Genomic DNA, 13412 nt, shown 5'->3' on the forward strand with positions numbered 1-13412 from the left:
CATTCTGGGCGAAATCGAGTCCGAATTGTGTTGTGGACGTCGCAATGGCCTGTATTTCCTTCCATCAACATAGACATACACCACGACGAAGCGACGGAAGCCTTTTGAGCCATACGTGTGCCACCATGATGACCACTTTCGCTGACATGTTCATGTGCGAGAGACTCGTTGTATCATGGGCCATGGGCGGGGGCACGATTGATCGATCTGATCGGCGAAGGTTCATACAATATGTGCACACCACTTTTCCACATATCCGCGTGGATATGAACTTCTTCACGCATATCTATCAGAGATCTTACTTGCTTTGAGCCGCGACCGTTTCACGGTTTCACTTTCATCAGCGGTGCCGTTTCGCCGCGCCAGACGATGCAGTTTGTCGACGTGCGCACGGAATGGGATGCCGTCGACGCCGACTTGGCAGGTAGTCCGTCTCCACACAAGCGGCAACAACACTCGAGGTGGCGGGAGCAGTCCATAGTGCCTGGGAAGGTGTTGCATTCGAATGACACGAGGACTTTGGATCAGCGCCGCCGCCGCCGCCATAGGCCGCGTATGGCGCAGACGACCACCATGGTGCGTCATGAACCGATCGACTACTTGGCCCTTCGCCGGACGGAACTCAGCAAACGCGCTCTCATGCGCATGAGAGATGTCGTGGTGCAAGAAATTCTCGCGCCCACCGCGTCGTTAGAACCTCGTCCTCTCGACAAATCGACGACGATTCTTCCGCTGCCGTCTCAAATGTCATTTACCCCGGCAGCTCCCATCGTGTGGCAGCCCACGGCCAACACGGTCGAAGCATCGCATGCTGCCCAACTACACCGCGACATGCAACAGCTCCATGCCGCGCAGTCGTGTGCTTCCGCCGCCGTTGCCACAGAAGAGGCCAAGGCAAGTCCTTCCATGTGCATATATACAGTAATGGTGACGAGCATGTAGGTCCGAGAAGCGCTCGCCGACGTGCGCAATGCGGTGGCCAGCATGTACACATTCACCCCGACGTTTCGCATTTGGTCGAGGTTCAAGACATTGTCGGCGATCGAGCGATGGCAGCGGTATGTAATGGGGCATCCATCATCAATACACACCATTCGATCGACTTGATTGACGTTGGGGTGACAGACACTTCATGCCTGGAATCAGACGTCTGATTCCAGACACGATGCACCGATTTGTTGTTCTGATTCAAAACGAAACGGAATCAGGCTGGAATGTGCACTAGTATGTCTGATTCCGGACCTGATTCCAAGGCGAATTGTGACGTGGTTGGCTTCTGGACCGTGATTCTAGACCTGATTCCATGACTCTGTCTCATGGATACCTACCTACGTTCTCACACGTGACCGTTCAACTTGGTAGGTTTGTGACGTGGCATCGAGAGGAAGCTGCCCGCCTCAAGGCACTGACACATTTCGGAGTGCGGATCCAGCGTGCATTTCGACGACGCCGCGGGCGGCTCGCCGGGTTTATCGACCGCGCCGCACTCCGTCACGCGGAATGGACGTCTGCTGTACGTGTCCGTCGCTGCTGCCTCTACTTTATATACCGTTCTTCAGTCCTTGGTTGTTGCTAACGAATGCTAATGTGTGTGTGTGTACTCTGACTGGGCTTGGTATAGATTCGCGTCCAATCGTGGATGCGACGACTGCTGGCCACACATGAAACCCACCGGTTGCGTGAATCCAAAGTGGCGACGCTGTTGCAAAAGATATGGCGGGGCCGCGTGGGCCGCGCAACGGTTAAGCACATGCTCAGAGAACGTCTTCGAACGCGGCTTCGGTATATACTCTGTCACCTTGACTTGCACGATGATGATGATGTTGAGTGACCTACCTCTCTCTATCCATGCAGGTACTTGTCCCCCACGGGGTCCCTCCATCGACTGCGAGACGTTGCCATGTACCGTGGGGACATGCGACGTACACTGGAGCGCATGTTGACATTGGTAGAGGACGTGCACGTGAGTTTTCGGCGAAATCCGTCGCCCGACAAGCAAGATCAACAGGACATGCCAGACGACCTGCACATGTCGTCGAAAGCCGTGTCGATTCCAGCTTGGTACACCGCTATCGCCGACCTCAACGCGCTCATCGCCGCTCGCCACATGGAAATCGATCAGGTATAGATAGATAGTAGATCCATCTTCATATGAACAGTGTACATATATACCTCGTATTGCAATGTCGAGTGATGTTATCACTGGAACGAACATAGGCGAAACGGCAATATGAAGCCCATAGAGCCCTTCGCGCGGCGGCCGCGCGGTCCCAGGATACTGCGGACAAAGCACATGCGTTAGCCGATGCCATTGCACGTGTGCATCGGGCAAACGAGTTGATCGCCATGTAATGAGGAGTACTGAATGGTGTATCTATGTACCTGAAAGCATGACTATATATATATATACACTGTATCATCCCATAGGAATACTCTAGTTGGATGCTAATACATGTATGATGTAGGTATCGGGAAGACTGTGAATCGATAGAGTGGGTGCGGTCGCAACGTGTGGCCGAGGTCGACTGTGTTCATCGCGCGGCAATTCGAGACAAGCGGAGCGAGAAGGACGCGTGTATGGCCATGCACATGCAGGAGCTGCAGACACGGCACTATATCAGCGAACATGTATGTACTTTCGAATATGAAGAAGCAAGATATGATGGGATTTGTCTCAATTGTGGGTAGAGATGGAGAGAAGCTGACCGGAGGCGACGAAGGGGCGAAGTGGACAAACTCGAGGCGATGCGGCACATGGAGGCGGACGCGGCGGCGGCACGACGGCAAGAATACGTCAACACGATGATACGCCAGCAAGAACTGCGTGTGCAGATGGAAACGGACCAAAAGCACCAGCGCGTCCAGGCGTGGCAGCTGAAAACCAAGGCAATCCATCCTCGTCCACCACTACAAACACATCAACATCACATGAGCGGCCGATCCATAGGAGGAGCTCGTGGGGTTGTTTGAACGGATGGAGGCTCGTAAGATCGAGAACGATCGGGTTAAAGCCGAGCGCAAGGAGCTCAAGCGGGCTCGGCAGCAACAAGCGCGTGACCGGTGCGGCCATTCTTCACATTCGATTGTTTAAAGGTGATGAGGATCATGGTTGGTGTTGTATGGGCTAAATAAATAGAGCGGCAGCGTTGGAGCTGACCCGCATCGCGCGATTGATGGAGCTGGATCGACAGCACGACGAGCGCTTGGCCATCGAGGCAGAGGACCGGTGGGTGTACAGAGGAAACATCGATAGACTTCTCTTGCTTCGATATGGCAATTACACGTACGTCGTAGCTTGATGCGGGCACTGTTGAGCCAACAAAAAAAGGCCGACGAGGCCAAAGTGTGGGACGCGATGCGGATCGAAGCGAATAAAGCTAGGCCGGATCCGTTGGCGCTCCCGCCTGATGTGTTGGCGGCGCGGCAAGCCGTGGAACGAGAGCGTCACGCGCAGCTTTCGTACGTTCAACCACACGCGACAACATGGACTTGTGTGCTATATCGTCGATATTGTAGACGTTTGGTATATTGTGTCATATCCTGACGATATATGTATATTGTCTGTGGTGGTTATAGCATGGCCGAGGAGGAGAGTCGTACCCGTGTGTATGTAGACGCCATGGCCAAGGCGACATTCTTGCACCAGTGCAAACTGCGAAAACGTCAGGTCGAGTTGGACCACAAAGCCGAAGCCAAAGCCCGGATGGCGATGGAAAGAGAAGAACTAGATGAGATCACACGACTCCGCAAGATCGCGAACAAGATCGCGTACAATCAAACGCTCAAGCGCATGCAAGCCGCCGACGAAGGTACCACCACCACGCAAGTCTCATCTACTAGAGCACGATAATATATGTTGACTTTCACGATGGGAGGGGTAACGTTATGGGTGTGTAGCGTACCGAGCCAAGCAAGCGGAAAAGCTGTTTGAAGCACGGTGTCGAAAGCTCATGCACAACGAAGAGATGCGACTGCATCGGTTGTACACGGAAGTGCTGCACCGTGAACGACTTCGCGAGCGCAAGGAACGCCATTTGATGCACAATGAAGACATGTACATGCAACGTATCCTGGACGAGCGCGAGAAGCTGCGTCTACGGACAATGGAGAAAACTCACCGAGTTGAGATGGCCGTCGAGGATGTACGGAGCCACCAGTGGCAGAGCTTGGAAGCTCAAGCCACTAGTATGGGCCTGGTACGAGTGGTTGCGATCAAACAGTTTGGATTTTTGAACGGTCAGGTACAGGCGATTTGGTCGGCCCGCGAGCTCAAAACTCTGGCAGCCCATGTCCAGCACTTCCCCAACATGTTGCGGGCGAACATTGTGCTCATGTCTTCCATTATGGGGCAAAAGCGCGACCCGCCTTGGAAAGGTGTGCGGTGGACACTGTCGGGTAGTAAGTAGGGGCAACCTATATGCGTTTGAAAGTGCAAAACATATGTAGATGACCCTACGCCGGCAAATGAGGTTGCCAAGTCACATGCGAGGGACATGTGGAGTCGTATTCGGTACCTGACAACTATTGTGTATATATTGAATGGAGCGCCGCCACATTTGTGTGTTGGTAGACACAAATATGCCAAGCGAACCGTCGCTGCCACCGAAGCCAAAGCTGGCGCCGACGCGTTATACGCTGGAGACTTGCCCCAAGGTAAACTAACCAATCCCATCCTCCTTGTGTCACGAGTGTGGTGCGAGTAGCGCTGCGGTGGCTGCGCATGGCGTTCCGCGATGGGTACAAAGGACCGACGTTGCTTCGTAACATTGCCAAATGTTACGTCAAGTTGTACGAGGCGCATCTGCATGACAATGATTTGAGCACAGGCTGGTCGTGGTATGTCAAAGCGTGTGAGCACTTGGCGTTGCAAGCGTCGCCTTCATTTTTGGACGAGATGGCGCGTGCATTGTACTTGCTCTGTCGGTTCCAGCACGCCGCGGAAATTCTCGCCCGGGTAATCTATCCAATATACATATATACATATATATTGAATTGATGGTTGGGGGGGGATGGTTGTAGATCATTTACAGCTTTCCCACGTATGTGCGGATGCCGACGGTGATTTTCCGCGCGGCCATGCTCATGTGGCACTTGGGCTTGTACGAGCAAAGCACAGACTACCTGCTGCACCTGTTGGAGTCGCCGCCGGCGCCGTGGACAGACCTGGACCTGATGTTTTTGATTGCGAGGTTATACCTGTTGGATGAAAATAAAGCGCACGCGACGTTTGCCTATGACGATGCGTTTCGACGGTATCGGGTCCATGGGTTCCATTTTCAGTACCCGTCGTGGAAGGCGTGGGTGGGGGACGCCGCCGTGTGGCGGCATTTCGGGGCCAAAGCATTGGCCGCCAATGAATATTTGGTTGCAAAGGACTTGTACCAGCAAGTGATCAAGCGCCGACACGACGAAGTCCAGGTCGAGCACCGGCAAGAGGTTGGTATTTTTGTTGGAAAGCATCGAGATGGTGTCGGATAATATTGACCAGGAGCGCGATTTGGACTGGTTTCACTTGGCCCAATGCCAAATCATGCTCCATGAGTATGTTCCCGCAGGACAAACCGTGGCGCATTGGCTAGAGGCGGTACCATATGCCGATCGTGTCATGGCAAGATGCAAAGCGTGGCCGCGGGAAAAGTGGACCTCCATGGGGGTGGTTGTTCCAGCGTGGGAACAACAAGACTCGACGGGGGTCGTGCCAAAGGTACGCAATCAACACACCATAATGCTAAGGAGGGAGGACTGTGAAGACGATGTCGTTGGTCGTAGCGGGCCACGGCGACTCCACCGCTCAAACGAAAACGCAAACCACTCGCAAAAGCACGCAAAAAACGCATGCGGCGGCCACGCGTCAAGTACACGTCGACCGCAGAACTGCGTCAATGGGTCCAAATCGACGACACCAACACAGGCAAGACGTTCTACTTCAACGAGAAGACTTTTGACGTATCGTGGACGCGGCCGACTTAACTACCGAAGCAATCCCGTCAACAAGGACGAGTCGTCCCGGGGTCGTTTCTTGGTGGCTAGTTTGGCGTCGAACCCAGGCCAAAAGTGAAGCGTTTCGTCGGCACTTAACGTGGCTACGGCACTGCCGTCGGGAGATGCCGCCATGTTCAAGATGCGACGAGCGTGGCCCCCATATTCCTTGATTAATGCCATCCCGCCAACGTCCCACAACTTGATTGTGTTCGACACCGGTCCATGTGACGATAGCAGCTGTTTGCTGTGGTGGAGCTCGGGCTGGGACCACACGAGTCCAGATACTTGGGACATTGTGTCGACGGAGTGCTGAAGTTTGCAGGTGCGTTCGGTGATACGCCAACGTTTAATGGTTTTGTCGCTCGAACCGCCGCCAGTCGCTAAAATGCCAACATCCCAAGGACTCCATCGGAGAGCCTTCACTGCGGCCGTATGGGCGGTGATGACATGCAACGGCGTCGTGCGGGAGAAATCTTTGGACCAAACGCAGGCAACGTGGTCGCTTCCGCCTGACACGAGCATGCGCTCGTCAGGGGACCATTCCAGGCCGCATATTTCACCCGTGTGATGACGCAGCATCGTGATCTGATGGTTTGGCATCCGTGGGTCGTGGTGGGCAATGGTGTTGTCCAGAGACCCGGTTGTCAGCGTAGGGCCTCTCCACGCCATGCTACCAACTCGCGCAATGTGTCCACCAATTCGCGTAATGCATTGTTTAGTCTGGGTGTCCCACACTTGCGCTGTTCCATTGTCGATCCCAACCGCGAGCAAGTGTCGGTTCGACGATATCCCCCATTTCAAAGAAGTGACAATGTTGTTCCGGTACGACACGAGTTGGCTGTGGGACTTTTTTCGATGGTCCCAAAGGTGGACTGACTTGCCCAACGCAATCGCAAGGACATCCATTTCACCCCAATCCAGCAGGTTCAAGTAGAAATCGTTTTCCACCATTGGTGCATCCATAATTCGTAAGGCGGACACTGTCTTGACCACTCCTGTCTCAACGCGACGGACGGAGGATGGAGTCGAGCCTTGTTCCATCCGATTCGCAGCATTCTTCGTGAGCTTGTAGACGGGTACAGCAGAAAGATCCGGCACCCCAAACATGGTCAACGTCAACGCTTGGTGGTATGGGGTCGATTTGCCCATCGACGGGGTGGCATGCTCACACACGTGCATCGCGGATACATCCATGTTCATCGCCGAGCGGTTCGGAATGTATCTGTCCATCCTTCCATCACGCTGCCCGCGCTTGGTTCGCTTTGTCATCGCGCTTGTGCTCGAAGGGTGCAATTCAAAAGTAAGAAAAGTGCGCGAAAAAAACGGTTTCACTTGATTTTGATTGGCTGGTTTGATTTCCGCTTTTTTGATTGGATGGATTTACTTTTTCTACCATTTGATTGGCTAATCTAGTCAAACACTTTGGTCGAATGCGATTGCACGGTTTCAAACATGTGGCGATGGAGCCTGTCGACAATGGAGCAACTAGCCCACGTCTTTTCGCGAGTGATGCTTCCTCCATCTTCCGTTCGGGCAGGATACACAAAGGATTGGATCGGCATGAGCACCCGGGACGTGCTCGTGACGAATGCGCCGCTCCATTCGTCCACTTCGTCCAAGCTAGGGGACCGCAGTTCCACCGGAATCTTCAGTGTCGCGCAGCTCTCCAAGACTAGGTCTCGCATGGTACCCTTGAGAATCCCCTCTTCTGCCGTCACCACTGCATTGTTCTACGATCGCTTCATTGCATCATGGAGGCACATGGGTAGACACATCAAGAACACTCAGTTATGTCCGTCCAGCCACGCAATGAAGACGAGATCGAAGTGCGATTATCTTACCTGGACAACAAAGAAATTTGTTTGTGAGCCTTCGTACAGTCGTCGTGTCGTGGGGTCCATCAATATGATCTCTTCCGTGCCAGGAGTCATTGCATCATAAAGCGCTTGGCGGTCCTTTGCCCATTGCAAGTCCTTCACCTATAGCGCCATGTAAGACGACGATGGATTGCAGCCGCATGATCGTACGAGGGGGTTGCTTCGAGGTTGACCTGCCACTTCGACCTTGACATTCGACGATTCCTTTGGATGGAGCAATCCAACATGGCAAAACACATCGCCATGGTCCTACCAGTTAGCGTTATTCGACTTGAATATGCATAACAACAAGTCCTACCCCCACAACATCGGTCATCTTGGTTGCCGTAGGAAAAGGTTGCATGATCATGGTCAATTTAAACTCCTGATCGTCGGGAAGGGTATGGTGGCTCTTCAAATCGTCCATGGCTGCACGAAGAGTCGCTAGCACACGAGGTGCCACTCCTACCACCAAGTCGTCAGGAGGCAATCCAATGGAATAGCACGCATCGTACGTCGGGCGAGTTCGTCGTCGCTGGCATCCTTCACAATAGCTTTTGTCGGTTGAACTATAAAAACCGTTAGGCATGTCCTTTGCAAGATGGAGGATAAGTACCGAGTCGCTTCAAGTGGCTGTCGAGAGCAAACACAAACTTGGAATTGACGGTGCGGGCGGCGCTATACACGCCTACATGGATCGATTGGATTGGGTCAAGTTGCACACCGTCGATGGAATGTACCTTGAGGGCACGACAACACTAGCGCAGAGCTGTCCTTCTCATACGGGAACGCCACACCGTTCTTCGCCGCGGCAATCAGGACTCGGCGCATCTTGGTGTTGGTGAACCGGTGGAATTCCACGCTGTGAGTACTCTCAGATCCCACTCACTCTCACGATTTTTTGACAATTCTGAACTTCAAGTCGTCCAATGATGGATTTCAACTTCAACTTGCCCAAAAATCAACCTGTACATGACAAAGCCACCCACCAGCATGTTGCTCCTTCCACCACGACATGATTTCTGTGTGTAGTGTTCCGATATGCAGGACTTCACGCGCTTAGGAACGTATCACACATACTACTTACAGGCAACGTCGCCGCTCCAAAGCTGTTTTGACCACTAAGCCTTGCATTTCAAGCACGATTCACGATGCCAGATGACTCAAACCAGATTGGAGTCCTTGCGATTGCTTGCTACATATCTTCTCCAATCAGATGTACAATTCGCATGTGCAGGCTACCGGTAGTAGGACAAGGCGAATTCGGGGGGTTGCCTTCTTTAGGTGACCCTTAAACCTTCCTGGCATGCTTGGAGAGCAGTGCTGCCATGTACACAGCCGTCCCGAATGATCCACTTGGTTGGCTTCAGCAGCTGATGGCAAGTAAATGTCTGCACCTAACGTTATGTCATCAGCTCGATAGATTCGTGTGGCTTTGTGTACTGTACTGTACATCAAGCAATTCCGTCGCAGCGATGTGAACCTCCGTTGCGAATTCATCTGTGTGAACTTTGCAATGCACTTTGCATGGACGGTGGCATCGTTTTCGGACTGGTAGATACGTGTCTTGATCACACGTCACGATTGCCCCCATGCAAGAACTACCCACTACTACTTGCATACCTACAAATGATTTGCGTGGCAATGGAAATGCACTTGCTCATAGTAGTCATACCGGAGGCAACAACACTGTCCTCACCATGTTTACGTCAAAATGCCGCTGCTTTGGCCTAGCGTCAATGTGCGATGGTGTAGTGCTTAACGCAACGATGGAGTGTTCCATTGTGTGGGTATGGTTGTGACGCACTAAGTGACTCCCATGTCCGCCATGTCGACAAGTGTAAGTATTAACATTAGTCCAAGTGACCCACGCTTATTCGACCATCGCATTCATGCCCTCCTCCACCACATCGTCGAAATCGCATGTCAGTACATAGAGGATCCAGTGCTTACTCATTGATTAGATGCACCCCATGTACTACTTACCAGTATAACGTTCACTTGCAGTTGCTCTACAAGTATCGTATTGGCACACAAGTCGATTTCGAACCAGATTCATGCGCATGCAATGACTGCATGGGCGATGATGGTGTATACACAATCACATCGAGAGGACATAGCTATAAACCTTGCGCGCGTCATGCTTCTTAGGCTTACGGGGCACAGATCGTCGAGGTTTGTCCATCGACGACAGGCTCGAATCTCAAACGTGGCGCGGGAGTTTTCAAAATGGTGGCGAGGTCTGTCAAATAGCATACCTGGTTAATTGATTTTAAAGGTTATGTAATGCTACGACAACCAATGTCGGAGGTTTTCGCCGGATACAAGGTAAATTATACGGATAAGGAGGAGTAGGGCAATGACGGGTTGTGATTGGTCGGTTTGTTTTACTGGCAGGCAGGGATGACTGGTTGGGGCAGGCCTTTTGGCTTTTTAATGCGGCAGTAAGTTCCAATTTAACTTGTGATCAGGTAAGAACGACGAATATGATGGAGATGATGGCATGGCTGCGATGGATGATGCAACCAGCCTACGACGGAGAGGTAGTGGTGGTGGTGGCGGTAATGGTCAAGGCATGATCAAGACCACCAACGTTTTCGAACAGGAATGTGTCGACGAATCTAGGAACTGGACGGCAAACGCGTGTGCTCAAAGCACCATGTATGTACGCTGCGACCATCCGCCCCACCACCTCCCTACCTACCGCTACGCTCAACCATCGAATCATCCAGCCATCATCATCCTTCTCCACTCGTATTGGCCGTTCCACGATCCTCATGTGTGTCCCATTGTAGTCCCAATGAAGCACAACAACGTAATCCCGAACGGTCATTTCCACAAGGATTGGCAAAACCGCATCAAGACGTGGTTTGACCAAGCCTCGAAGAAGAAGTCGCGCCGCTTGACTCGCAAGGCCAAGGCTGCCGCCATCGCCCCTCGCCCGGCGGCCGGCCTCTTGCGCCCTGCCGTGCACTGCCCTACGATCAAGTACGGCTCCAAGGTGCGCGCTGGCCGTGGTTTCACCTTGGACGAATTGAAGGAAGCTGGCATCTCCCGCAAGCAAGCCTTGTCCATCGGCGTGTCGGTCGACTACCGCCGCACCAACAAGTCGGTGGAATCGCTGCAGGCGAACGTCCAACGCTTGAAGACGTACAAGTCCAAGTTGGTCTTGTTCCCCCGCAAGCGCGCGTCCAAGCCCAAGGCCGGCGACTCCAAGGTCGACGAAACCAAGAACGCCACCCAATTGGTCGGCGCCGTGCTCCCCATCGCCCGCCCGTCCAAGGAAGTGCCCACCGCCACGATCACCGACGCGTTGAAGAACACGTCGGTCGTCAAGACCCTCCGCTTGGCCCGCGCCGACGCCCGTCTCGTTGGCCTCCGCAAGAAGAAGGCCGACGAAAAGGCCAACGCCGACAAGTAAGGAACACGACGACTCTGGGGTGATACGATGCGACGTGTAGCGTTCGTTGGTTTGATCGATTGGAACACGAAAATAAGAGAACAAACGGACATTTCGTCTCTTCTCGCACTGGTCTTTGTCAATCTGTGTTGCCAGCACCAGTAGCGTGTATGACCCTGCTCCCTGGAGACCCGAGGGAGTTGCGTTCAGGTCCTTTCCCGACCTGCCGTCAATGCCTCAGCGGGCTCGGTAGCCGTCATGTCTGATCGATCTGGTGTAAGTGTCCCCTTCGTATACTAGTAAGTACAGCATGCCGGTAAGGTTGCATATGCTAGACGGTACCTCTCTCTCGAACCTGGTCGCAGCCTTGGCCTCGTCGAGAATGGATACAAAGCAATTTCAATCATGCTAAATCGGAAATAAAAACACACATTTTAATTCCTTGAATATTTAGCATACTGTTTATATTGACAAATTCAGGACTTGACAATAATAATATCAAACCAATCGTTTCGAATGAATTGGTTGGTCCATCCATCATCGAGAGGCGGCGCCAACTTGAGATTTGTTTGGTTCAATCTTTGTCGCTGCAACGTCGACGATGGGGCGAGCTCTCAAGGGAATGGCCAAGGCCAAGCGCGTGTTCACGGTCGACGACGATGAGTATGACGATGGAACATCTGCGAATGTTCAGCACTCGGACGGTGGTGGGTCGCCCTCGGACGACGACGACAACGATCATCATGCTAACTACAACCGCGGCCCGTCTGCCCTTCGCATCCGCGCGAGTCGGTTTGACGACACTGACCCGACATACGAAGGGAAGGTTGTCAAGCGCGCGGACTTGCGTGACGACGGGGACAACGATGAGGATGACGAGGATGCTGTGGAGCGCAACATGGAGGAAGAGTGGTCCGAAGGCGAACCGTTCGCTGCGTCCGACGACGAAGATGCCGAGGAATCAGGCACCGAGTCGGACAATGCCCCACTCGACGAGGTTGTCGAAGAAGACAGTGACGAGGATCACCCCCGCTCCGTGTCCCGCGGTCCTCTCGACGACAACGACGACGTCGACGACGTGATTCGCAACTTGGAGGACGAGGATGACGCTGCGATTCTGATGCGTGGCGCCGACGCAGGCCAGCACGACCGTGCCAAACACGTGTATCATCAAAAGCTCATCTACGAACGTTGCTTGGAGCTTCAAATCTCCATCAAGCAGATCCTCACGGCAGTACACGACGTGTCCTCCAACAACGACAACCCAAACACCACCGCCGCGCTGGCCGCGTCCATCCGCACGTCCATGGCGTCCTTGAGCGTTATGCAACAACAGCTGTACACACTCCCCGACATGGCGGCGACAACGACGACATCACGCCCGTCGACGAAGAAGCGGGCGTTCGATGACACTGTGCAAAACTGCTGGGCCGCCATCGATGCCGAATCAACCGCTGCCCTCGGAGTGTACGAACCCATTTTGAACAAACAGTCGGTGCAAGCCGACACCCAAGGCAAGAAATTCAAAGCCGTGAACCAAGACATTCTCGTGCAAGTGGACGCGGTGCTCGCCGACGCGCAGCGCGTCCGCCGCAAAGCGCACCCGGTCGTGACAGACGACGACGACGCTAACTCTACCGACCACGACGACATCCTCGACGAAACCACGTACGATGACAAGGACTTTTACCACCACCTGCTCAAAGAGTACATTGAGTCGGGAACGACCGTCGATGATGCGGCCGCCGCCGCCGCCGCGCAGCTCAAACTCAAGCGCAAAGTGAACAAAAAGATCAACCGAAAGGCCAGCAAAGGCCGCGTGATCAAGTACACGGTGCTTCCCAAGCTCCAGCACTTTATGTTTCCCGACCCGAGCGCATTCCGACGCACAGACATCAACGTGGACGAGCTGTTCCGGTCTTTATTTACTTCGTCTGCTGCATCCACCCTCGACGCCTAAGCATCACGAACGACTAATACACACTTGCGTTCGTCATACTACTAACTACTAACTGCGACATACTTGAGAGTACATGGTCGTTTTGGACAAGTGAGGATAAAGTCGCTACCTAGTAGTACAGTGTATGTACTCGGTATAGTACAGTCCAGCCTAACCTAACGTTAGCAAACTCGCAAAATCCCAATGATTGGCCTTGGTACAGCGCCGTGGACGA

General features: G+C 53.3%; 5 protein-coding genes across 9 annotated transcripts; 3 read left to right on the forward strand and 2 right to left on the reverse strand.

Annotated features, from left to right (window-relative positions):
- Positions 1–348: 348 nt before the first annotated feature.
- H257_13697 (hypothetical protein) lies at positions 349–7065 on the forward strand. 5 transcript variants are annotated; one of them, XM_009841322.1, is made up of 21 exons: positions 349–894; positions 943–1058; positions 1363–1513; positions 1622–1782; positions 1855–2122; positions 2218–2348; positions 2466–2628; positions 2689–2886; positions 2948–3060; positions 3137–3226; positions 3295–3459; positions 3577–3809; positions 3898–4196; positions 4248–4395; positions 4447–4510; positions 4571–4653; positions 4704–4775; positions 4827–4954; positions 5020–5436; positions 5489–5704; positions 5770–7065. In XM_009841322.1, the coding sequence occupies exons 1-21, from the start codon at positions 370–372 to the stop codon at positions 5968–5970; spliced, it is 3942 nt and encodes a 1313-aa protein (XP_009839624.1). In that variant the 5' UTR covers positions 349–369; the 3' UTR covers positions 5971–7065. The 5 variants fall into 5 exon arrangements, with proteins under 5 accessions (XP_009839624.1, XP_009839627.1, XP_009839623.1 ...); XM_009841325.1 differs by having other exon boundaries at positions 4704–4954; XM_009841321.1 differs by having other exon boundaries at positions 4447–4653; positions 4704–4954.
- H257_13698 (hypothetical protein) lies at positions 5566–7267 on the reverse strand. The gene has a single exon (XM_009841326.1). The coding sequence runs from the start codon at positions 7249–7251 to the stop codon at positions 5971–5973; it is 1281 nt and encodes a 426-aa protein (XP_009839628.1). The 5' UTR covers positions 7252–7267; the 3' UTR covers positions 5566–5970.
- A 40-nt stretch (positions 7268–7307) lies between these two features.
- H257_13699 (hypothetical protein) lies at positions 7308–8718 on the reverse strand. Its single transcript, XM_009841327.1, has 7 exons — positions 8579–8718; positions 8455–8526; positions 8354–8407; positions 8158–8303; positions 8010–8108; positions 7824–7961; positions 7308–7712 (listed from the first exon to the last, which is right to left on the reverse strand). The coding sequence occupies exons 1-7, from the start codon at positions 8667–8669 to the stop codon at positions 7392–7394; spliced, it is 921 nt and encodes a 306-aa protein (XP_009839629.1). The 5' UTR covers positions 8670–8718; the 3' UTR covers positions 7308–7391.
- A 1552-nt stretch (positions 8719–10270) lies between these two features.
- On the forward strand, positions 10271–11455 carry H257_13700 (hypothetical protein). The gene is made up of 2 exons (XM_009841328.1): positions 10271–10309; positions 10634–11455. Exon 2 carries the CDS (start codon positions 10639–10641, stop codon positions 11257–11259), a length of 621 nt encoding a protein of 206 aa, XP_009839630.1. The 5' UTR covers positions 10271–10309; positions 10634–10638; the 3' UTR covers positions 11260–11455.
- Positions 11456–11784: 329 nt separating this feature from the next.
- H257_13701 (hypothetical protein) lies at positions 11785–13268 on the forward strand. The gene has a single exon (XM_009841329.1). The coding sequence runs from the start codon at positions 11840–11842 to the stop codon at positions 13196–13198; it is 1359 nt and encodes a 452-aa protein (XP_009839631.1). The 5' UTR covers positions 11785–11839; the 3' UTR covers positions 13199–13268.
- Positions 13269–13412: the final 144 nt, after the last annotated feature.

This window comes from Aphanomyces astaci (assembly GCF_000520075.1).
Source record: "Aphanomyces astaci strain APO3 unplaced genomic scaffold supercont1.50, whole genome shotgun sequence".
In the NCBI taxonomy this organism is placed as follows: domain Eukaryota; phylum Oomycota; class Saprolegniomycetes; order Saprolegniales; family Verrucalvaceae; genus Aphanomyces; species Aphanomyces astaci.

What these genes read in the sequence shown, in the direction of transcription:
- H257_13701 (XM_009841329.1), top strand. Translation starts at nt 11,840, where the DNA reads ATGGGGCGAGCTCTCAAGGGAATGGCCAAGGCCAAGCGCGTGTTCACG.
- H257_13697 (XM_009841321.1), top strand. Translation starts at nt 370, where the DNA reads ATGCAGTTTGTCGACGTGCGCACGGAATGGGATGCCGTCGACGCCGAC. An exon ending in GCCATCGAGGCAGAGGACCG is followed by an intron (nt 3,227 to 3,294) that starts GTGGGTGTACAG and finishes CGTACGTCGTAG; the next exon opens with CTTGATGCGGGCACTGTTGA. An exon ending in CATGCAAGCCGCCGACGAAG is followed by an intron (nt 3,810 to 3,897) that starts GTACCACCACCA and finishes ATGGGTGTGTAG; the next exon opens with CGTACCGAGCCAAGCAAGCG.
- H257_13700 (XM_009841328.1), top strand. Translation starts at nt 10,639, where the DNA reads ATGAAGCACAACAACGTAATCCCGAACGGTCATTTCCACAAGGATTGG.
- H257_13698 (XM_009841326.1), bottom strand. Translation starts at nt 7,251, where the DNA reads ATGACAAAGCGAACCAAGCGCGGGCAGCGTGATGGAAGGATGGACAGA.
- H257_13699 (XM_009841327.1), bottom strand. Translation starts at nt 8,669, where the DNA reads ATGCGCCGAGTCCTGATTGCCGCGGCGAAGAACGGTGTGGCGTTCCCG. An exon ending in CGACGACGAACTCGCCCGAC is followed by an intron (nt 8,304 to 8,353) that starts GTACGATGCGTG and finishes ACTTGGTGGTAG; the next exon opens with GAGTGGCACCTCGTGTGCTA. An exon ending in CAAATTTCTTTGTTGTCCAG is followed by an intron (nt 7,713 to 7,823) that starts GTAAGATAATCG and finishes AAGCGATCGTAG; the next exon opens with AACAATGCAGTGGTGACGGC.